At 42.0% G+C, this 25,625-nt stretch overlaps 1 protein-coding gene across 4 annotated transcripts in view; it reads right to left on the bottom strand.

The window, feature by feature from the left end:
* Positions 1 to 223: 223 nt before the first annotated feature.
* Positions 224 to 25,625, bottom strand: part of LOC308313188 (growth factor receptor-bound protein 2-like) — a 30,201-nt gene continuing 4,799 nt past the window's right edge. Inside the window, exons 1-6 of one of the 4 annotated variants that reach the window (XM_080760155.1) lie at positions 24,645 to 24,850; positions 24,402 to 24,502; positions 7,956 to 8,053; positions 6,096 to 6,218; positions 3,937 to 4,147; positions 224 to 2,948 (exon numbers count right to left, since the gene is read on the bottom strand). In XM_080760155.1, the coding sequence (XP_080616281.1) occupies positions 2,766 to 2,948; positions 3,937 to 4,147; positions 6,096 to 6,218; positions 7,956 to 8,053; positions 24,402 to 24,479 (693 nt within the window). In that variant the 5' untranslated portion in view covers positions 24,480 to 24,502; positions 24,645 to 24,850 and the 3' untranslated portion in view covers positions 224 to 2,765. Of the gene's footprint in view, positions 2,949 to 3,936; positions 4,148 to 6,095; positions 6,219 to 7,955; positions 8,054 to 24,401; positions 24,851 to 25,625 lie in introns of those variants that run through there. The other 3 variants (XM_080760156.1, XM_080760154.1, XM_080760157.1) reach the window with 3 other exon arrangements.

Genomic DNA, 25,625 nt, shown 5'->3' with positions numbered 1-25,625 from the left:
ATTCGCCCAAAGGTCACCAAAACATTTCCATGATCTCAATTATGACTATATTTGCATAATCAAAATAACACCTCGCAACATCACTAGAGGCATGTAAAGTAAAGATGTACTTTGGGTTAGTGGCTACAAATGTAATGAATTGATCTTAATGGAAGAATATATAAAAACTCTTGTTTGTTAGGATCCCCTAAACTAAATAAATAATTAAGGTCGCAGTCACACATACAACAGGAGTTATTTTATTATGCTGTACGTCTTCATCCAAAGATGATACATAATCACATCCAGAGTTCAACACCGACGGAGAAATGCTTTTGCATCCACACACGGATGAATACATAGACACACACACATCTTTTTTTTCTTTCATTCTTTTTTTTTAATAAATCTCCATTGTAAATAACCACAGGTTGTTACTGAGGGGCGATGAAATGATGACATTATTTAGGTGAATGAAAATACAGCTATAAGCTGCAGGCCGTGCGGGAGGAAATGAAACTATAACAGAAGCCTTGTGGAATTTTAAGTAGGCCTATGTGTGGACTGATTCCACGTTCACTAAAGCATGTCCTTATATCACACATTGTAGAGACATGAGGGAAATAGGCTGAAGTCCAATATAACATCATCAGAAAATGGCAACCATATTCTGTATAATAGTAAAGGGGATCACATGCAATGCAAAACACAAATCCTTGTATCACCTTTTGAAAATGTGTACTGTATTTTCACCCACCAAACATGAATTTCTAGCCTGCATCTACATTGCACCAAATTAGACCGAATATCCTGTGAGGCATATCTCCTCAGTAATACTTAGGATGGTGGTCATGAAATGTGTGCGGTAAAACAATTTACCATCCCGATATCCAGCTCGTTACATTTTGAACCAACCATCTACTGTTATCAATCTCTTGCTTTAACAGCAAATTGCATTTAACAAGTACACAGAGTTAAAAGAAGCCCTTCTGATTATCCGCCACTGTCCAGTTAAAAATTCAGTCCACTGTTCATTGTAACAGAGTTGGACGGACAGGCACAACACACCGCACATCTTGATTATTTCACAGCAAGACCAAATAGATTGCAGAGTTGAGATGGGTTCAAACTCATTTTAAATGCATTTAAAGAATGGTTTGCGTCCTGCGTTGTATGAGGTTACAGGTCAGTATTTCCTCCTGACCTCGTTTACTAAAAAGTTGGACATAAGAAGCAGAAATGACATGCAATAGAGAAGGCACTACTGATTGATTGAGATGTTAAAATGTCCTCAAGTCACCTCCAATGCACATTTGTTTTATCAGATGATAAAACTAACTCATAAAATATTTATAATTGTATTTTTTTTTTTACAAGAAATTGTTGTAATTTTTAATGAATCCAGTCATATACTCCCTGATGCCAATAACCCTAGAGACCAAGATGGCTACATTCGTGTGCTTTAATAAATATGACATTTTAAAATGAAAGTCTTTACGTCATAACCACACTAATAACTGTTTTTTTTTATCAGGATACCAAAGAAATGTAAACAATGACAAAAGGCATACCATGAGACTTTCACATGCCTATTTGGATAAATTATACGAACATATTTCAGTAATGCATGATGGTATTGAAGCTACTTGAAGATATGAATAAGTTGTATTTATGTCGGTACTGCTGGTCCACACAGAATACTAGTATATGGCATGCTAACATTATTGTTTGTTTTTTTGATCAATAATAATTGATTTCTTCCTGAATTAATATTTGCTTGGCATCTTGACACCAGTGAAATTGCTGAAGACAGACTAAGGCCCAAACCACACCAATGATTCGAGACAACTCCTTGCAACATTTTGCGACCATTAAACCCAATGGCAGTTGCAAGGAGTTGCAACTGGTGTGATTTGGGCCTAATAGTTCCATTCAAAATAGAATGGCAACAACCAAAACAGCAAAGAGTCCATCGATCAAACAGATACAATACTGTACATTACACAGAATTCAGGCAATAAAAAATGAAAAAATAAAATAAATCTAAAACTGGGCTGACATCAAAACACCAGTCTTTGGTTTCTGCAACCAAAACGTTTTCATTAATCCAATTTTCCACAGACGCTTTCAACAAAATGGTAATTAATTCATGACGAAAGACACAAAACGAGAACACGAGGGGGGACGTTGGACATAGTGCATCGTCGCTTGAAAGAATGAGGAAGAACTTGAAGAATTACCTTCCCCAATTTATTCCACAGTAGGATTTAAGGGTGGCAGAGCGCGCTAGTGGTTAGAGAGACTAGCCGACGACAAGCTAAAGGTTACAGGTGCGAGTCAACATTGCAGTCAATACAGCCATGAGCCATTAACGGCTCTTATGTCCTATGTGTGTACAAATACACACCCTCTACTGTAAGTCACTCGCTAGCTAATAATTAAAGTGTATCCATGCAGAGGGCTCTGCTCTCTGAATCTCTGCTTCTGAGCATCACGTGTTGTCCGCTGTACGGGCAGCTGAACAATGTCTCAGTGTTTAAGAATCACAGTTTGCCAAAATGCTCTGCTCGACTCTTTGTCTCCCTCCTTTATGCGCACAATCGCCATTCTTCATCCCTCTCTTCATTCGGGGGCGAAAGGAATGAATCGGAGCTCTGCCTCTTATTTCCTCGACAGAGATTCTCACCACGTGCCGTTTGTTACAGTTGGATGTGATGGCTGAAGCATGAAAGGTGCATTTTGCCGTGTCCTCCATCGAGTCCCTCCGCGTGTCAGGGCGAGCGTGGTTACATGTGATGGTTGACTGGCGTGACGTAGTTGCGGGGAAAGGTTCCCATCTGGCCGTGGCACATACCTTTCCACCAGTTGGCGTGAGAGTTGTCCAGAACATGGATGATCTCTCCACGTCTGAAGCCCAGCTCACCCTCCTCCTGAGGCTCAAAGTCAAACAGCGCCTGGACATACAGATGCTGGAGGGGAAACACAGAGAAAATACACGTTAAGAACTAAATAAAATACATGTAGTGTATAACAGCAAGAGGTAAAACAGCAAATGCTTAACACAGATCATGTGCAGCCTTTTATCTCTCTGAAATTGTCACAAATATATTTTTTGTCAACAATAAAGCTTATGCACAACTGAGTATAGGTAGACAGGTGCTTAGGAGAAGACCCTGGTTCACACAAAACCAAAAAGACTTATGCACACACACTCATCATTTGAGATTAATACTCATGCATGCACCATATCTCTGCTGTCGGGCAGAAACCACCTAACTCCAAACTGTTAAATTGTCAGGAAATACATCCAGCTCAAGTAGTTAGGAGGTTTTGGGCGAAGCGCATTTAAATACTTTTCATTGGTTCAATATTTGTTTAACCAACACACAGACATAAAGGGTGTTCAATAGCACCGATTTATGTTAGGTGGTTTCTGCCGGACAGCGACAGTGGTTCTCAAACCTTAACCAGTTGTCCAACAGATGGCAATATAGAGGCCTTTTCAAAGAATGAAAATCCAGATTCAGAAAGTTTGATACAGCAAAGTGTATTATTATTAGATGGATGAAGGTATGTTTGCGCAGTGGTGGAAAGTAACTAAGTACATTTACTCAAGTACTGTACTTAGGTACACTTTTCCCAATACTTTGTCTACTCTATATTGTACTTTTACTCCACTACAATTATTGAAAACTTCTAGTCACTTCAGCCCTTTGCATACTAGGCTATTTGAAAATAGTAGTAGATCTACAGTACAAGCTCACAACGGGTCACAAATCAAAACATTTCTATACATTCTGAAACTTGCATTACATTCTGCACAATAGTACTTTTGCTTTCCATATTTTGTTTTGCGAACACTTTTGCACTTATGTACATTTTTAATACCAGACCTTTTATTTGTGATTTGTAATTTCTACATGTGTGGTGTATCGGGTACAAAATGTGAGTATATACTTCTTCCACCCCTGTGTTGTTTGTGTTGCCTCGGACCTGCTGCAGCTGGACCTCCTCCATGTCCCGCAGCAGGATGGTCTGGCTGCGGGACACCGACGACGTGCGGTGGTACTCCACCAGCTCGTTCAGCGAGTTGAACTTCACCACCCACAGGAAGTACTTCCCCGAGCCGTCGCGCAGCACCTTGAAGTGCTGGACGTCGTTGCCGAACCTGTGAACGAACGAAGGGAAACCGTGAAACTAACGATAATATGAGCTCTTAAAAAGCCAGATAATAATCTGCAATTTTCGGGTTGCTTTATAGACCAGTGGTCCTCACACGTTTGAACCCGTTTAGACCAGAGGTCCAAATTCTAAGAAAGCCCTCGAAATCCTGATCTAGGTGTTCTGAAAAACGTATGGAATCTACTGTATGGAATGCATAGCTAACCTGAACAAATATATATTAATCATCTTTATCAGTTACTCCCGTGGAGACGTGGGTACAAGAAGAGGTCAAGTTTGTTTCATAAGGCCTCTAGTTTGAGAGTGCAGTAATGTGAATGTTTATCGGCAGCACGACTGATGAGTTCAGAAGTTACAATTAAAGTGGGCCATAGGGACAACCCACCACAAGAACATCGCCTCTTACAGAACTTTATTTCATTATTTCATTATCAGTCCTATCTCTATCCAGTCAGCATGGTTTCCCAAATAAAGCGGAAGAGGGATGTGATATTGTTTTGCCTGTTAGGTCTGTCGTCAGTCAAACTTGCACATTGTCAGCAGAATATTGCCGACACACCCACCAACAGAGACCGTTTAGCCTCAGTCACTCACAGTACTTGGCAACGTCTGCACTGACAGGATATTTCTTTAGCGCCTGCTGTGTGCAACCCGCTCACTCAGAATGAAACTGCACTGTGTAGGTATTGGCGGAGTGTGCCAGTTTACCTCAGAGTAGAAAGCTGCAGCATCAATCATTTGAAGGATTTGTAAAATTGCACAAGGTCAATTAAATTATTCCAGTCATGCTGACACGGATTGTGGTTTTTCAAGCAGTTTTTCCAGTCAGAATACAGGTCACTAGTTGACTATGGACCTAAATGTTGCACCGGTAGTTCTCAGTTTTTTGAGGGGCGCTCCTATATGACAAACATTAAACCTGTGTGGTTTAATGAGTCTTTAGTTCAATGTTTGTTTTGTAAACACCATTGGCAATGAAGTGATAATTTACGTCATATTGTAACTCATTAGTCATATTGTCTCTTTATTGTTAATGGCGTTTATTGTTTGTGTTTGTTTGTTTGTTTGTTTTACGACCATTTGTTTTACACCATCACATGGGTGTGATTTTTTTTAAATTTACAGGACACCCCTTAGCCAAGTCTATTGAGTTTTAATATTTGTTCAAAGCCTAATTATAAATTCCGTCGCCAGCCAAGTCTATGGACCTTAAAGTTTGTTTACTTGCATCCACGCGTGCAACAGCAAATCTGCTGAAAATAGCACTAGATTGGCCATTTCAGCGGGGGAAGAACTGGCCCACGTCTTGTGTAAACAAAGTATATAGTAGCTCTAATCAGGTGTCTGAGAGAGACCCCTGTCACCAAACCGGGCGAGCCACTGAATGTTTGTTGTGGTACATGATCCTGTTAGCAGGCCTTCTTGGATGTGTTTTCAATGAGAGCTATACGTCACTGTATTGGGCCTGTATTGGGACTATTCAGGCTATTTAGCGGATAAGAATCTGCACAGAGGGAACAGGCCTGTTGAATACCAGAGAACCCTCATTGGTCTTTTCTTGATTTAAAGCAGCTGTCAACTAAACATTAACTGTCTTAGCATTTCAGAACAGTATTGGCTGACAGAGAGAGAGAGAAACTTTAGATATCAAAGGGAAAAAGGAACGTACTACTTGTCTACTACTTAAACAATTTTTTCTAATTCATGGAATTTCTTCGATTTTTCTTTGATTTCTTCATGAAATTACTGGAAAAATAATTGAATTTGTTTTTAATTCATGAAAAAAAAAGGATACAGAAAATAATTGGACCCATAAAAAAAAGTGTCCGCCACCCAAGACCCACTGTTGGTAAACAGTGCTATATATACAGTATTGTGTTTGTTTGTTCCCCGCTTGCCCCGTGGGGCTGTTGACCTGTGGGTTGTCAACCTACTTGACAGAAAGTGAGAAGTCCCCCGGCGTGCTCTCGCTCTCTCGGATGAGGAAGGCTCCATCCAGTCTCTGTTTGTTCAGCACCTCCTCGGCCTTGGCCCGCGGGATCTTCCCATGGAACCAGCTGTCAACAGGAGTGACACCACAAACAACCCGCTGTCACTTTTAGGTCTTAGGTTAGGACATCACCGCCGAAACCTTGTGTGTGCGCTTTAAGAACAAATCTTCTATAGCCACAGGTAATGGACAGAGGTTGGCCTGTGTGTGCGTGCTTTTGCACTGTAGGTACATTATTCAAGCCCTATTTTTGCCAGTGCCTTATCCCTAAACTTCTTTGCCTTTCTTTTTTTCTTTACCATTTTGAAAAATATTTTTGAATACCAGCAGTTCAAATAGGCAATCTACAATCTGTGTCGATGTAGATCGGCTAGTGGAACAATTTTAAAATGTTTTTCAGAACGAAAAAACACTGCATGGACGCACCTGAGACGTATCCTCAGTGATGTATCCCAAGGTCATCGGGGTTTCGGGTCTCGCAACATCATACCCCTCACTCAGGTGACAAAGCCGGGATGATCAATTCCTGACTTACGTCCCAGTAGCTATACCACGATCAGTCCCATTAGGGAAAGACAGGGCCACACACTATTTTTTTTTTAAATAAGAAAAAGGCAAAGAAGTTTAGGGATAAGGGCAGGGGTGGACTGGCCACAGGACGTACCAGGCATATGCCCAGTGGGCCGACCCTCTGGTGGGCCGGTCTGGGCCAAATGTTACATTAGTTGTCTGTTGGTTGTGTATCATTTATGTTGTACTGTAAATGTGGTGGTGTTAAGGGCTTGTATTGCAACTATTTGTAAAAGTCAGTAGAGTATCTGCGCGCTGGCTGTGGTGGGCCAGTCTTGGCCAAATTCTGCGAAAATGTCTCAGTAAATTCTCAGTCCAGCCCTGGATAAGGGATAAAGTACTGGCGAAAATAGGGCCCAAACCATAACTTCATATTTTCTAGTTATCTCTGGCACTCTGGATATTACAATATTTTCCCTCTCTGGCAGGCAGAATGGATGTGGATGCACAGAACAGTAAACTTCTGATCCTCTCTGGGAGATGTCCAGAAGAAAAGGACACCATCTCTCAAACATTAATTACAGTGGGTTGTCTACTGGCTTTATGGAACGAGGCTGAGGGGAATACTGAGACGCAGCCGACTCAGCAGAAATCATCTCGGCGCCAGATGATGAAGACCTTTCATACAGATAGAGGGCCCCAGAGCAGCCAAACCAGAGACAAGCGAGACCGCAGGGATCTGACACATAGCCACAAACTCAGATCATATCCCTGTTCCAGGCCGCGCTGGAATAACAAACCATCCTTTATCTTTGCACAAAAAGCAAAATCAACAATGTTGTCAACGGTCTCAGTCTATTGGCCAGATGAATAGCATCGACTTTGCTCGTTTTGTGAGATCTCCATCTACAGTAATATGTTTTGTTGAAATGTAATTCTGCAGGCTTCATCTGAGCAGAAATGACGTCACTTGTCCAATGACCACCCCCCCCCCCCCCACACACACACACACACACACACACACACACACACACACACACACACACTTTGTCTCTTCCATGGTGCAGGGAATCAAATCCCCCAAAGCTACGATACTCAATGAAAAAAGTGAATTCCCGCACATAAAAGGTCAGTCACAAGGACCTTTCTAAGGCCCTCGATAAATCAACGTAGAGCTGTTATGTGTGGGGATTCTGGGGAAATCACATTTTTCCATGGAAATTTTATTTATAATATGTACCATTCAGTGGTAAATACATATCAGAATTACACTTTTTTAAAATTGATGTCTTACCCACGAGGTTTAACTTCAATGTAGTTCTTGGGAATAAGACCTTCCTTCCCATTCTGTTCCGCTTTGTACCAGTTCTGGTCACAATCCTCATTCAGAACCTGGAGAAAATGAACAGGAAAACATTTTAAACTTTATAATTCAACATACACAAGCCAATCAACCTGAGGTTCTCAACCTTTTCAGCCCACCCCCCCAAAATAATCATATTTAAACCTGACAAGCATTCGGAAGAGCAGGGGTTGAGGCATTTAGTTTGAATCTGTTCCACAGAAGAATATTGTGAAAATAGCTCATCAGCAATAGCCGATCACCAATTAGCTTTTTGCCTCTTTCTAATATAATGTCAATTTTCAAGGGTCTTAAAAGTCCTTAAATTTCCATTTTACAAAATAATGTGGGGACCCGCCTAGGCCTGGGGGTCCGACTCCTGACCCGCACATGTTGAGAACAACTAATCTAGTGTGTGTGTGTGTGTGTGTGTGTGTGTGTGTGTGTGTGTGTGTGTGAGTGTGAGTGTGAGTGTGAGTGTGTGTGCGTCTATAGTACACACAGTATGTAGTATACACTATACAGTGGCTATTCTGCCAGACGCCCACAGTCCTCAGTGGACCTCCAGTGATATCCCATCTGTCCTTAGTTGTCACCATGCATCAGCTCAGTAGTGTCACTGATGCCCTCCCAGCAGGACAAGGACTCTCACAACACCAACACATGCTATAGAAACACATTAAACACCCTTATACTGGTGGCTTATATGCGTGGCTTTTAAGCAGTTGTGGAAAAAAGTACTTGCGTGTTTTACTTAAAAGCATCGTTACTGCAATGTAGAAAATACTCTCTTACAAATGGAAGTCCGGTATTCAAAGTTTTACTTCAGTAAAAGTATTGGCATCAAAATATTCATAATCCATTAAGACCTGAGGCCGATTCTAAATCCTTCGTCGTTCTCAATCTATTTCGTAATTCAAAATTACTCAACACTTAAAAATAGCAGATATGTACAAGCTTGCATCTCGGCACGAAGTGACACGTTGTGAGCTTGTACTTCTGCTATTCTTTTAAACTGTAGGCATCACTATATCATTTCCGTCAATTATCTATCCCCCTTTCCAGAAACCATTTTTTTCTGGATCCCCATGTCTTCCATATAGACATCATCACACTTTCAATGCTTTGAAATTATAATGACATGACATGTACAGTATGATACGGTAATGTATCATTTATCATGCATCCATAATGAAGAAAGGAATTTCCATGCAGGAGAAATGAAAGTCATTAATAATGCACTAAATATCAAAGAGAACCATTGAAACTCTGAAGGTGGTAGAAATGTGCAGTGATAGGCTAAAAAAAGGAGGTATTGTGAAACTTTATGGAATCGAATTCATTTAAAAATGTATCTTCAAATTGCTGATGCAGAAAATGGGGCAGATCTTATGCAGCCTACGCAGTAAAATCCTCAGTGTTTGTAACTCCTAGTGTACAAATGAAACCACATCCAAGGAGCCCCTTTGGCTACATTTGTACACTTTTAGAGTTAAATTAACATTTTGTTTACTGTGTATGGGCTTAATTGGGAAGGCATGCACGCTGCACGCACATACTGTCAACCACTGCTCCCCAGTTTGTGTTCCCTAAAGGAATATTTACATAAATAAATAAGAACATTTGGTCATTTTATCGTTATTGAGAACACCAGGACAGTTTTTAAGTTGCTCGATTCAGTATTTTGATATTAATCTAAAACACCTGTCCTTGTATTGGTTCTGGTGACTGATATTGTCCTTCTAATAATGAGGTGCCAGTGTTTTTTCAATTACTTTATTACTTTATTTTTAATATATATATAATATATTTTTTTATGGATCCTTGTTCTTTTAATTTAAAAAAAAATCAACTGCGTGGTGGTACCACTGTTCCTATGCCACAAAGAATGTGGACCAACAGCAACAGATACAGTAAATATCTACAGGGGGAGAAGCATGGACAGGTTTACATCGACGCAGAGAGCAGATACTAAAAATAATCATTGTTTATTTCTGTGTATTCATCTTTCATTCTGTCCAGCTGCTACCTTTTCTATTATCACTCACAGGCTGAGGCATGCAGTTTCCTCTAAAACGCTGCTATCTTCTTAGTGCAATACTACACCAGCCAAGCGGAAATTGTTTTAATCTTAGCCTCAAATAGATAGACTTTGAACCTTTTGCACCCGTTGTCCTGTATTTATATTTTATGCTCTTTGTTTTCCCTGTGTAATATAATGTAATGTACTCTACTGCCTGCCAGTTGTGTGGGAGCTGCAGATGTAAATTAGCATCTTTGCTAAATCCGGTGTATTTACGTTGCATCATTGATATGCGTCTACTCTAAATAAACAAATTAATGTAAAACATAAAAAATGGGTTCTGTTAATGACTGGTAATCTGCAACTGAACTACCTATGGTACGCATTCATCACTGGGTGTCATTTAGCATAATCTCTATTCCCTTTTGTTGGAGCACATCTGTGCATGAGTGAGTGTCTCTTCTCTTTGGGGTCCCTAAATCCCCATGTGTATTGTAATTGCCAATCTCAGTCAAATGGGTCGAGCAGATTGGGCTGTTCTCCACCTCTCTTCCCTCTTCCACAGCTGCCCTGTGCCATCTGTTCCGTTCTGGCCCGGATGCTGCCAATTCTACAACCTGCTACCGTGGCTACTGGCTAACAGCTGTGCCTCTCTCTTCCCAGCACGGCATGGGGCAGAGTGGAGAGCCCTGCGCGTGTGTGTGTGTGTGTGTGTGTGTGTGTGTGTGTGTCTACTTCCGGAAATAACCGATTGACGAGCCCGAGCTTATGGATCTAGATTGTCTATTGTCAGCACATGACAGCATGCGACAATATCAATTAAATATAACTGTTCTAATTCAAATTAAAATGAACATCTAGGGGACTGCGATTAACTCAGTGTGCATTCATTGCAGTATAAACGTATCAGTACATGTTTCTTCACTACTTGCACACACACACACGCACACACGTGCACCTTTGAAAGCGGTGACTCAACCAGCGTAGGAGATCTAATTACCTGGGCATGGCTCCGAAGTGATGATAGCAATCCACAGAGCAGACAGACTCCGGGAGAAAATTAATGAGGTGCTTAATTGAAGGGGCCACTGGTTTCAGCTGACGCGCACACACGTACTGTATGACTCACACAATGACAGCCTGTTGGACATGACCTCATGCACCACTCTTTGTTGTTCTCCTGTATGGCTGCGTGTGTGTGTGTGTGTGTGTGTGTGTGTGTGTGTGTGTGTGTGTGTGTGTAGGATATGAGAGGGGATAATGACCAGGCAAACGGCCCCCGACTGATAAAAGTCTTTGTACTGATGAATGGAACAAAGGAACAATCTGGCAACCGGAGGAGGAAGAGAGAGACAGAAAGTGGGCGGCTGAGAGAGAGAGACAGAGAGAGAGACAGAGAGAGAGATGGAAAAGAGAAGCAGGAAGAGGAAGATACTGTAGATACACTACAAAGAGGGGGAGGGGGGAGTGACACCAGGATGAGAGAGAGAGACGAGTGAGAGAGACACGGGTCACAGACACAGGTTTTACGATTAATCGGAAAAAGATTGCGATCTAGATTCAAACACCTATATGCGATCCCTTTTCTAAATTTGAGCAGGAATGTTGCAGCAGTTGGTTGTCCAATTCGTTTTAGTTACTCTTACGTTTTTGCTACAAGAGAGAGAATTTAAGAGAGGTTAAAGTCAAGTTGTCTCTTTAAAGCCACCGTTCGATCTAGGTGCCACATTTTGAACGTAGTAAGGTTCAGCAACTACAGACTAATGACAATAAATATTTTCATGGAGAAATAAAGGAAAGTCGAGATTCACGTTTGAGCAAGAATCGTGCAGCACTACCCACAAGGCTATGTCTGTGAAATTGTACATCTAAATACAGGGCAACGATGATTAGGCATGCACTGTCTTGTTTTTTTCCCCCTCAATTTTCCTTCAATCCCTGACTTCCTCTTGCCTCAAAGAGAGGGGGAAAAGATTACTTCTGTGTGCGTGTGGTTGGAGGACGGGGGGTAGGGGCAGAGTAAAGTCTAAATTATGCGCCGTTGCACGATGGTGTCGCATGCCCAAATGAGCAGTAGACCTACAAGATCACAACGTGCCGTATCCATGACACGTCGTGAGCTTGTAGGTTGGTGTTTTCCAAGGCGTGACACCGTCGTGTGATGAAATACAGTACGAATGAATCGGGCTCAAGACGAGAAGAGGGAAAGGAGGATAAAAGGGAAAGTGGGGGGGTACAGTTTCACGCCTCTCGCGTGCCAAAGGGGGTTTAATCTCATGCACTGTATTATTCAGAGGGGTTCTGTGCATGCCGAAGGCTGAGCAGCAGACATCGTAAAGACTTAAGCCCTAAATACAGTACTTTATTTTATGGATAGCGGAAATGGATGTTATTATGAGCTTGTATTATGAGAATAGCCATTTTTGCGATTTACTTTGACTTTTTTTAAATAAAACAAACACAATTTGAAATTGTGGCTAAGCACGTATCTCAAAGTGAGGTTACATAAACATTTCTGACTTCATAGGCAAATAATCATACAGCTACTGCATGAAAGTAAGAAGACGATTAATCGTCACAAAATAATTGAACATTGGAACGTTACAATTTATATTTCTGATTGCCTCTTAGATTTAATAATCACAAATTGCACAGCGGAGATATAACACTGATGTATCAGATATATCACTGATGTTTAAATTTTCTTTCCCCCAAAAATTGCAAAATAGCGGAAATTGTTGAAAAACGATAATGAATGGACCTTTTTCAACATGGAAACAATTGACGATTATGGAGATTGGTGACATGACAGGCCTACATGAGATGGCAGAGATGCACATCATCAGATTATGGAATGGTGACATGACAGGCCTACATGAGATGCACACCATCAGAGGGAAGTTGTTAGAACATAAAGCAGAAGGAGAAAAAAAGGCAGCAGTGTTGAAACAAGAAAGAGAAGGAAATGAAGAGGGCTCTTGAAACTACACAGCGTGGGTGAACGTTCATCGCCAGAGAAAGTAAAGTACACAAGTGAAAGTACACAGATGCCAGGGCCAGCAGACTGGTTAATTAGCCGTAACGTGCTGTGAACTTGAATGACATGTTTGGCTCAAATGACACGGACACGACAGACACGTGTCAGGTTTAAGAGGCCATACCGCTAGTCTGGTGGTAACATTTGTACTGTAAATGGTAAATGGTGCATTTATATAGCGCTTTTATCCAAAGCGCTTTACATAGATTGTGCATTACATTCACCCATTTCCACACCGATGGCAGAGGAAACCATGCAAGGGACCAACCTGCACATCTGGAGCAATTAGGGGTTCTTGCTCAAAGACACTTTGACACTAACTCTAGGGGAGCCCAGGATCGATGTTAGCCCCTTCTATGCAGCTTTGTGTGTTTTTGTTTTTTGTTTTTTAGCGATGATTTGATTGGCTGAGCACCCCATAGCGATGATTTGATTGGCTGAGCACCCCATAGCGATGGCTGAACACGCCATAGCGAGATGATTTGATTGTGAGGGGGCGCTAAATGACATTAACAATAAATGATGACGTAATGAGGGACAATATGGCGTACATTTTCCCTTCATTAACAGGAAAAGTGAGGATAAAAAAGTGAGGACGCAAATTGTGATGTATGATGATAAGAGCGCCCCTCACTTCACACGGGTGTGATTGTTTTTTTTAAATAATAAATATGCGAAAAAATGTGGACAAATGGGGTCCCTGGCACAAAATCTTAGAAGAAGCTCAACCCAAAGAAACCGTTTTAGAATGTTGCAGAGATAAATCACAGCGGTCTGGATTGCCCTGTTGCAGGTCAGCTGAAACTGACTGATTTTAGTCTCATGAGATTCAACTTGTCAGATCACAAGCAACAAGTTTCAGATCATATGATTTCTCTGTTTATCTGTCACTCCCAGCACAGATCTGTGAAAATAGCAGATCTACACAATGTGGCGCTCTAAGCGACGCGCTGTGAGCTTGTAGATATGTTATTGACACACACGCACACACACACCAAGGAGGAGGGCTTGTACAGTACAGTACAGTACAGTACAGTACAGTACAGTACTTCAGAGACAGGTCTGACCTTTTTAAATGTAGGAAAGGACAAAAAGTAAAAATACATTATATTATATAATAGAAATCACACATGTGTGAAGTGAGGGGCGCTCTTATCATCATACATCATCATGAATCAACTCATACTGGCCAATCAGAATGCCTGTTGCCACAAATGTACGTCATATTTGGCGGACATTTGACCTTTTGACAATTTCTCCTTTCACTGTCGATGGCAAAGTGTGAAGTGAGAGGCGCTCTAATCATCGTACATCATCAAGAATGGTGGTCCCTTGTTATTGGCCAAGGGTTCCCACCGCTGGGTACTGCCCAGCCGATTTGCTCAGACAAACACATATTATGATGTAAATTCTCCATTCATTGTTTGTCAATTTTTGAGGGGCGCTAGCCCCTCCTATAGGTTTAATGTTTGTCTTTAGTTCAATGTTTGTTTTAAACACGCCATTGACAATAAAGATAATTTGATGTTTGTTTTGTCTCAATGTTTGTTTTACATCATCATGCTGTAAGATGATAAGAGCGCCCCTCACTTCACACGGGTGTGATTTGTAATGTTTGTTCTGCGCCCCTCAATTTTTTTTAGAGAAAGGGTTTTGCCATCATGTGCTCTAGTCTGCGCTTCAAGGAAGAAGGTTGACGTGACAAGATAAGATCCATTGCTGGCCTTGGTGTTCAGTTTGACTGTTGCAAACCACAGTTTGGGGATATTCTGTTGCAATATATTGCAAGTTTCAACTCGGCTCATTACATATCTTTGGTCTAAACTAGCCTTTAGGCCTGAGTTATGAACATTACATCATTATGAAATGTAAAAAATAAAAATAAATGAGTAAGACAAAAAGTGCCTAAAGGCCCCGCTAGCGTGCCTCTCCCCATCTAGGACTGTGGTTCTCAACCTGTGGGTCCGGACCCTCGGGGGGTCACGTCAGATGACAGTGACGTGACAATTTAAGACCTTTTAATAAATACAAATCACACCCGTGTGAAGTGATTAAAGGCTAACTCATGTTGATTAGGTGATGTAATGGTGATGTAAAACAAACGGTGCCAACACAAACATTAAACGCCATTAACAATAAAGAGACAATATGACGTAATGAGGCACATTATGACGTAAATTTTCCCTTCATTGTCAATGGCGTCTATAAAACAAACATTGAACTAAAGACAATCCTGTATATAGGAGGGGCTAGCACCCCTCAAAAATCACACTTGTGTGAAGTGAGGCGCTATATTAAAAAGACACGTGAATTTGAATGACAAGAGCTTCAACGTGTGTATGCATGCACACAATGTTTTGTGTAAAGGTATGGGTGTGGTGTATTGTCCAACTCAAGCTGCACATTTACTGTGCACTAGTGCGTGGCTGTTTGTATTGCACACAGACAATATTTTACTGTCTGGAATCAACTCTTTTTCTCTTCTTCTTTCAGTGAAGTACAATGATGTCCCTTATTTATTTTGTAAGAAAATACAAAAATAATCTCATTCGTGTGATGTGCGTGAGGGGCGCTCTTATCATCATACATCACATTCCATGCTCAGCCAATCAAATGTCTGTAATACAAACACACAAAGATGGGCATAAAAAGGACACACCGGAAATGACATCATTACACAAAAAAGGGCCACTGTGGCTGCCATAAGACGTCACAGAGGGGGGCATGATGAAGGGGGGGGGGGGTGCTTAAAGTCCATAGACTTTGCTGTCACATGACGTCACGGGAAAGGGCATGCTGAAAACGGGGGGCATGAATAAGACAAACAGAAAGTCAGACATCCAAAGGGGGTGAATAAATATAGACATACACACACAAAGCCAAGCAACATTGACACGATTATGACAAAATAATTATATAAATATGTAATAATTGTGACAACCCTAATAACAGTGTGAGGGACACACGTGCACACAACACCTCTAATGTAATGGCCCATAGATTGAGACAGTCGGATTTCATCAACAGTCACTAACATCATACCCTTCTCCAAACAAGCATATAGCGTGCAAACCAGCCATATGGGCCATGTTAGTCCTGATGTCATCCCTAAGTGATTCATCCACTAGTCCACACTATGCGTGTGTGCACCTGCGTTTGTGCATGAATAGAAGATGGGTTGTGTGTGACGTTAGCAAAATAGGATGAATCACTGTGACTCAGCAGCTGTTCATCATCAGCAAAATCGGAGTAAATGGCTCGAATCCTATAGTCCATTGGTTCCCAAACGTTTTAGCCCGTGACCCCAAAAGAAAAATTTGTCTCTACAAGATGGACAAAATCACGCAGTGTGTGTGTGTGTGTGTGTGTGTGTGTGTGTGTGTGTGTGTGTTTGTGTGGTGCATTTATAAAGCACCTTTATCCAAGGCACCTTACATGGAGTGTGCATTACTTTCACCATTTACACTCACACATTCATACACCGATGGCAGAGGAAGCCATGCAAGGCTCCAAGCTGCTCATCGGGAGCAATTAGGGGTCAGCGTTTTGTGTGTGTGTGTGTGTGTGTGTGTGTGTGTGTGTGTGCTTGCGTGCGTGCGTGTGTACGTACTGCAATGAGTGTGTGCACAGCAGTGACAGCACTACCAGTGTGTGAAGACATTTAATTTGACAAGAAACCATGTCTCCATTTCCACACTGTCAAACAAATAAATATCTCCTAAAAACCCTGGGTGTCGAGGCACTGACTCAGGAGACAGAAAGACGCAAAGAGCTGAGTGGTAGTAGTATAAGTGTGAATGAATGAATGAATGAATGAATTAATGAATTTTATTTATTTGCTGATAAGAGGAAAGAGCACATCGGCACTTCCACAACGTATAGCAGAAGAAACAACATCACAGAGGATAGAAACACAATGAAGCCCTGAGACTCATTTCCATTGTGTTCCTCTGAAAACCATTAAAATACCAAATTACTTTACTAACTGAAACCAGGAGTGAACAAAAATGCATTACAAATACAAACTAAACTTTGTGTTAGTGTGTGTGTGTGTGTGTGTGTGTGTGTGTGTGTGTGTGTGTGTGTGTGTGTGTGTGTGTGTGTGTGTGTCCTTTACTTCCATACAATATAACATAATTGTAAGGTAGCCTACTTAACACATACCAAATTACTGAAACCAGGAGTGAACAAAAATGCATTAGAAATAAAAACTATACATAATTGTATGGTAGCCTATACTTAACACAGCCCTATTCTCCCCTGGTGTGATTCACCCTTTCTTCAGGTTGAGTAGCAGAGCCCCAGGATGTTTCCCGGTGAGGAGTCACTAATGGGTTCCAAACTAAAGCACACTGGCAGTGGCAGGGAAGCAGGAAAACAGGCTTCAAAGAGAGCAGTCCCAGAACGTATGGTAAATATATGAAGCTCTTATAGGAGGGTCTCTCCACAAAATAACACCAGCCGTGTTCAAAGTGATGACAGCATGAGTAGCAGACTAGTAGCAGACAGAAGCAGACATCTGTGGAACGGTGTGCAAGCCAAGTGATCCTCTAATTGGGTCAGACATGATTTCAATGCTAATAAGTATACTGTACCACTGTGGGCGAAGGGGTGACACAACACAACATAATCAGTAGTTTGTTGCCCAAAGCATGTCATTTCATGATCATTAATGGTAAAACAGTAGAACAATTTGCCAGTTTCACATATCTTGGACTCACTCTGGACAATAGATTTAGGTTTGATCAACATATTACTATATCTATCCACTCAAGCTTTCAGCAAAGACTTGTAATGTATCATTACAGACATGTAATCCCCTCATCTTGTTATTATTGTACTAAAGCATTATTCAAGCTGTTCTGTTGTACTGTTCTACAACATGTTTCTACAACATACTGCCCATGCCTAACAGAAACAAACTGTTCAGTATTACCCGTATTGCTTCCAAGATTATCGGACTTTCCACACCAACACTTTCTGATATGAACAATAAGGCCATCACACGGCGAGCACTTTCAATATCACATGACACTGATCATCCCCTGTATCGCTTCTTCAACCTCATGCCATCTGGACAAAGATACAGAACTTTACTATGGAAAAAGGTCGGTTTCAGTAGGAGCTTTGTCCCCTCAGCCATCACGGCATTAAACAAACTGCCCCGCCGATAGGATGGTTCTGTACACAAACCTCATGTTTTTGTTTTGCCTTGGTGTGTAGCCTTTTTCTGTACAATATATTGTTTTGTTGTGTGTGTGTTGAATAGTGAAGATGAATATCCTTCGTGACAATAAAGATTATTATTATTCTCTATTATTTTACAATATGTTTAAAGAATTATGAATAATGATATATGATTTGTAGCTTCGAGCTGTGTTCGTTGTACATTAATTTTCATTACAACACTTTCTTTCAAACTCATCCGTTCACTCTCGGATGTCTCTCTGTTCAGCCCCCACACTTGTCTCTTCAGCTTAAGCACACATGCACGCACGCACGCACGCACACACACACACACACACACACACACCCCTGTGGGGGGAAAGCCTGAAGGGAGATGTGAAATGAAAACCGATTGTGGAATAATAAGCTCGAGGAAATCCGCTGAAACTTTTAGCCGAAGCTTTCAGCTTAATTGTTTAGGCTTTGCCGCTGTTCCCTCATCCACTGAGACAGATATGACAACGCTGAGTACAACAAAGATCCCGATAGGACCTTTTATGTTTAGCCCTGTACAACTGGCTTCCTGCTCCACCTCACTCAGGCCTGGAATGGAGGCTCTATGCAGAAGCACGCAGAATAACTCTTCCTACTTCCGGGCCGCTTCCCTACTTCCTTCACAGGTGTTACCGATGATCCTAATTAAAAGGCTCTGTTCCATTTAGTGTACAGCGGTAATTTCAAGGACCCCCATAACTCTGAGAGTGTAGTCAGTGTACAAATGGAACCAAATGGACCCAGACCCGTACAGGGCCATTTGGAACCCACTCAAGGACACTTTGAGACCCACTGGTGTAGCAACATGTTTCCAGTGAGCCAACATGCACAATATTAGCAGTGCCCTCTTTGACCAGAATGGAAACGAGCCTTCTAGTATCATCGGTAACACCTGTGAAGGAAGTAGAGAAGGGGCCAAAGTTCTTTCCAAAATGGCGTGTGTGCATAGAGCCCATTGAGCAATTCTGACCCCACGTCTATCACTACCACCATGAGCCCGTTGTGACAACACAAACTGATGGAAGTGACAGATGAAAGTGGGAATTGAAGACGGAGACTAAAGTCGTGGGGAAAGGTAATTGTTTAACAGAGAAATGGGTGGGGTGGGGCAGATTCCCCCCCAGTTCTTCATTATTTGTATGTGTGTGTGTGTGTGTGTGTGTGTGTGTGTGTGTGTGTGTGTGTGTGTGTGTGTGTGTGTGTGTGTGTGTGTGTGTGTGTGTGTGTGTGTGTGTCTCTGCCAGTAACCTACAGGAGGGGAGAAAGAACATAAACAAGACAATTTCCTCAGAGCTTCACACTTCCTGTTCTCTCCCCCCCTCCCCTAAATCTCTCTCTATCTCCTCTCTCCCCCCCCCCCCCCCCCCCCCCCCCCCTCCCCCCTCTCTTCCCCCCCCCCCTGTCTCCACCAGGATAATAGTGTTTGTGATGTTTGGACCAAATGTGTAGGAGTAATATAAACATGTTTGTTTGTCTTTTTGCTATTGCAACAAACACGGCAATACAAACAAACATATAGGCCTAACACGTAACAGTGTTTAAACAGTGTTTAAATATTATTTAAAAGTAGGCTATAGCCTATCATCTGTTCTGTTTGTATACACAGGTCTGATGTCTATGTACCAACATCAGCACCATGCAGATAGTTCAGGAATACACACATGATTGACAGTCTTCATATAAAGGAGAGAGGAGAGAGTAATATCTCTCTCTAATCTCCCTGGCATTTCTTCCAGGTGGAGAGCCAGTAGCAGCACTGTGGCTGTCAAGAGAAGAGTGTGATGGGATAGATTACCGTGTTCTGGAGCTGCTCTATAAATGGCCACAATTGATTTGGGTGTATTTCCTCCCTTACATCCTTCCACCTTCCTGTCAGGGCTCTCAATATCCACAGCTACGGGTGGAGGGACGGTAAGGGGAGACCTGATAACGTTGGTATCTGAGGGGTGAATGCAATACTGATAATGGTATACTATAAACTGTGATGGTGATGGCCCATCACACTTCATAAAAAGGGACATTGAGGAACTCTTGGATCTAGTTAGAAGACATTAATTTATGACATTCATGCTGACTGTTCCTAAATGTCAAATGTGCTCTGTGTGGATTAGCCCACCCCGCAGAGATTTTTAACCCATTTAGGCCTGACCTCAAATTTTTAAAAATAATCTTCTAAATCTTTTTTCTGAAATAGATATTTTCACGATTTTTCAAAAATAGCAGACCTACAAGCTCGTAGCGCGCCACTCGGTGGCAGAATCAAATGAAAGTTTCTGAGAACTATTTGAGGTCTGTCGAATGGAGTCAATCAAATAAGCAAAGAAATGTGTACAGTTAGCTGAAATGTAGTGTAGAATGTAGAATGTAACACCTCCTTGTCATTTGAGGGCTATAGAAAAGCAGCGATCATTCTTTTTCTGCACACTGGTGCCATTTGGAAAGAGTCACGGCATCTAGGTGGTGCAGACGTATGGAGACGGCCGGGGGTTTCATTGCCCCCTCCACAGTGCCTCCTGGCTTGGCCAGGTGCTCCAACGAACATAACTGGCCATGTTCATGAGTTGTAAGCGAGGTGGGAAGGTTGACCTCTGTCACTCACTGCACTATAGTGAGTCCTACAGGTGTGTTGCACCCATTTCACATGCTGTCAACGCACTGAACGGGACATTATTATCACAGAACAGTAAATCATGTTTTGGGGGTTTGCCCCGACTGCTAAGCCATCATCGACCCACAGAATAGCGACAAAACACCTACTGAGCCCCGTCGATAAGTCGGTTTCTCACCTACTAATCAATCAATAGTCTGCATAAATGTGATATTGTCCTGTTATTGAATAGTAACATTGGAGGAGCCAAAGAGTCTTAATTGAGGCTGATGACGCTTAATTTTAAATGTGCAGACCGTACAAGCCAATAATGTCAAAAGGTTTCATAACAAAACCGTGTTGGGTATGAAACTGTCAAAAATAAACAGAGCTTTAATGTAAGCACTCTTTTTAGCTCTGTGAAATGAATCTTAATTAACTGGCCCCTAATTGGCCCCTTGGTGGAAGGGAGAGTTGTAGCATACAAGTGACTGTACTTGGCACACAGTAAAATTGTCAGTTTTAATTAATCTCAAGAGTAAACATTGCCCCAGTTTTGCAGTCCTTGCAGCAAGACTGACAGACGCACAACCCTCGATTACATCCGATTCGATGGGAAATTCACAGAGGAACCAAAGGTAATATGGAAGTGCATCGCACAGTGTACAGAGGTCCTCTCGACAATTTGATTACGGTGCAAGTGAATCACGTGCAGAGATAAATCCTATCTCTTGAAAGAACAACGTTCAACCTGGCATCCTATTTTGAGCATGGAAATACCAGATCTACAAGCTGACAACGAATTGCAATGCAACGGGTTGTGAGCTTGTATATTGGCTTTTTTTTCTTTTTGCACAATATCATGGTAAAATAGGGCTTGTTGTGGTTGAACTAACAGAGTACAAATGACAAGAGGAAACCCAGTAACCAAAACCAAAGCAGGCAGCTTTAAAGTGTATGGCTAGAGAGCAAGAATGAGACAGAGTGAGAAAGAGGAACAGAGAGAGAAAGACAGAAATTGAGACCGAGGGTTCTGCTGACTCTAGGAAACCCAAACCCAACCAATCAGCCCCCTCCTCTGTAGTCTATTATTCAATTAGGAATGGGGGTTAGCCAATGTTCCTGAATCAGCTCCAGAACATTCTCTTTTTGACTCTTTTTCTTCCTCCCTTCGTTCTCAGAATCTAGCAGCTAGGGCTGAGGCAGTTTGCGACAAAGCTTTCCAGAGAGATTGCATTAACCCATTCTGACCGGGCACCCATTTTGGTGTTAGCATCATGTTATGCTTTACCTATTGAAAAATAGCAGATCTACAAGCTCATATCGCGCCACCGAGTGGCGCGATACGAGCTTGTAGGTCTGCTATTTTTGAAAAATTCGAAGAACGACTGACATTTTTAGAATCTGATCTCAGGTCAGAATGGGTTCATCAGACCAGTGTGTGTCCAGTGGAAACCTCGTATGAATCTGATCTCAGGTCAGAATGGGTTAAGACTTGCCCAACACAGCAGAGTAGACTGCTGAGATCCATGCCAACTGTTTCCGTGTGCACGCACGCGCACACACACACACACACACACACACACACACACACACACACACACACAGTCCTGTTTAAATAAAACTTGAATCAAAATAATAGTTCTGTTGTTTATATTCTGTAATCTTGTTTGGAGCCATACCGACACATTTGGCATGTGGCACATATTTTTTTAGTATATTAATGGCATCAGGACCAACGGAAAAATACTGTAACATTATTGACAAAATTACGGTAACAGGAGATTTTTTAAAAGCTCAGAATTGGCTTACATCTCAGAATAGGCTATGTTTACTCCGATACAGGCCACAGATTTTATTTTACACTGTACCGTAACCGATTAAGTAACTGTTGTGAAAAACAAGTGGTCCGAGACAATATCCACACATACAGGCCACCCTGTGTAGACAGTGGAAAAGCATCACTGCTCAGAAACAAGCTTTCATTGCAAAGATGAAGATCAGAGTGCCAAGAGTCCCTGAGCGAGACACTTAGCCCATTAGGAACTGAGGCAGATTCTAAAAATGTCTTCTAAATCCTAACAGTTTTTTGAAAAACCTATGTTGCTATATCAGTTTGTATATCTGCTGCTTTTGAGTAGCCAAAGTGTAAAATAATGTATCATTAAAGTGGTTAAAATCTCAAATGGCACAGATGCGTCCTCGGTTTTCACGGGGTAACCCATAGATCAGCTGCCTCCTGGTTGCTGTGCCTAACCACTGCTGCTAATATGCATAAATGCAGTAAATGCATTGTGCACAAATATACAGAGACAAAAGTGTAGCAACACAGTAGTCTGTAGTCCAGTAGCCCAGATGCCCCCAAATGCCCTTTGGCCTTTGGATGAGCGGTGGTCCGGTCTGGCTTTCTCATGCAGGAGACCTCCTATGGGTCTGAATTAAGAAGCTGGTACAATTGCAAAGTAACCACATGTTGGCTGCCTGCAGTGTTATGTCTCAGATGTAGTAACACTGGGCTCACGATGGTTTTAGATCTAAGGCCGATTCTAAGACCTACGTTTTCTGGAAAACTAATATTTATTAAAAACTTAAAAATCACACTTGTGCAAAGTGAGGGGCGCTATTATCATCATACATCATCACATTCCGTTCTCACCCAATCAAATCATCACATTGAGTGGTACACTACTACACACACGTCACACACACAAAGCTGGGCAAAGGTGGGGCTAGCGTCCCTCAAAAATGATGTTGCTGTACGTGGCTCACAACCTATCTCCCAGAGTCATATAGGGATATCCCTTTGACTTATTGGTTAAGATGTTGGTTTTCCTGGGTTCGATTCCCGGGTGTAAATGTAAAAACTCCAAAAGGGGTTCCCCAGGCCACTCTTACTGACCATGGTCAATGTGAGGTTGGCTTTTTCCCTCTGACAGACCCTGAAATTACAGAGCTGTCAAATTCCCAGGGAAGGGGTGTGGTTGTAAACACTAGCGCCACATTTACCCACACCACCCTCATGCCCCACCATGAGGCTTATGTGTACTTTTAAAGGGTGATATGGTCTTGTACCAAGGCTAATATTATGAGTAATATGCTTAAAGCCTCATACAAGTACAGAATACATTATGCCATAGCCTTTCCAGATATTTGCTAATGCTATATAGTGGCAAAACTGTTAACTAATTGTCCAATTTAGATATGTTTGGAACCACAGATATAGCCTATTATATAGGTGTAGCTATAGAACAAATACAAGACCATGGAGTACATATAGCCATAGACGCAAATGGCAATATAGTACCATCCCTTGTATGAATATGGCATACAGTACAACACGAATGGGCTTTGTAGTCTTGACTAAGACGGAAATACTGGACATTAACAAACTATCTCCACGCAAATTAGCCTGATAAGATATAAGGCTGCTAACAAGAAACAGTTTACAGTTCCACTAAACTGATATATTATTTTCTTGCCTATCGTGTAGTGTAGGCCAGCTGTATAATAGAGAAACAAAGGATAGCATACCTTCAATATAGTTCCACGTTTAAAACTCATCTCGTCATCCGCTGTAGCTGTGAAGTCGAATTTGGCTATGGCCTCCATAGCGTCAGCGCGGCGTACTAACACTTCAGGATGTCAAAAAGCCCAGAGAGAGAGAGAGGGAGAGAGAGAGAAAACCCCCGGTTTAAAGTTTCCACTTTCCAGCACAGTTTTATATTCCTTCAAGTAGCTACATTCAATGACACGGTCGAGTCGGCAACATCTCACGTTTCCCCTCCCCTGAGCTCGCACTGTCTGACGAGACGTCTTCTATCGCCGCGTCTTCGAGAAGAATAGACTTGTTGTATCCTCTATGCTTCTATCGGATACAATGTAACACACAGCCTAATGGTAACGGCGCGCCACACTTCAGAGACACAATAACGCAACAGCACCACGAAGAGGAGTCTGCTGTGATGTGCTGCCTGCCGCACCCACACAATGCATTTTGAGGCGAGTACTGTCTGTGGCCAACGGAGGAAGAAAACAATATGATTGACGCCACGCAGGGCCAATTAGAGAACAGTCTATGACAATTAGCCAATAGTAGCACCGATCAGGAAAAGGCCTATCTATCAACCGGTAGTGTGAAGAACATTGACAACCTATCCAGATGTGTTTAGGTGATTTACTTACTACATGTTTATAACAAACCTAGCTATGGACCAGAACTAACAAACCTAGCCATGGTTCACATGACACTCGTACTTCACGAGCGTCATGGCGCAACTGCCTCCTGTTTTACGCGATCGCTACATTTACAGTCCGAACGTGTAGGAACGCCACATGTGCCACGGGTGTTAGAAACTTGTATTATCCGATTTATCCGAGCTATTTTTTTGCCATTGGCTTTCAACTACGCGCCCCTATCGGTCGGGAGGAGTGTGGCACTCGGTGTGTTCGATATAGGCACGCTGACAACACTGCCAATACAGACTAATAGGCGAGTGCGCTCCCGTTGTGCAACTGTGTATTTCCCAAACGAACCCCGTTTGAGAAAAGTAGCCGGGGCGCTCGGATAAAAATGCTTTTTATTAAACAACGCGGGATGCAGCTATGCTAATTGCTGTACCAGCAAATGTCTAACACCCGTGGCACATGTGGCGAGTACTTTATATTTGAAATCGGAATGTTTATATGTTTGGACTGTAAATGTAGCGATTGCTTAAAACAGGCTGCAATTGCGCCATGACTGTCATGATCATGACA

This window comes from Protomyctophum bolini, assembly GCF_963924005.1.
Source record: "Protomyctophum bolini genome assembly, chromosome: 3".
NCBI classification, from domain to species: Eukaryota; Metazoa; Chordata; class Actinopteri; order Myctophiformes; family Myctophidae; genus Protomyctophum; species Protomyctophum bolini.
The sequence above is the reverse complement of the archived record's forward strand: the minus strand, read 5'-3'. Positions and strand labels throughout refer to the sequence as shown.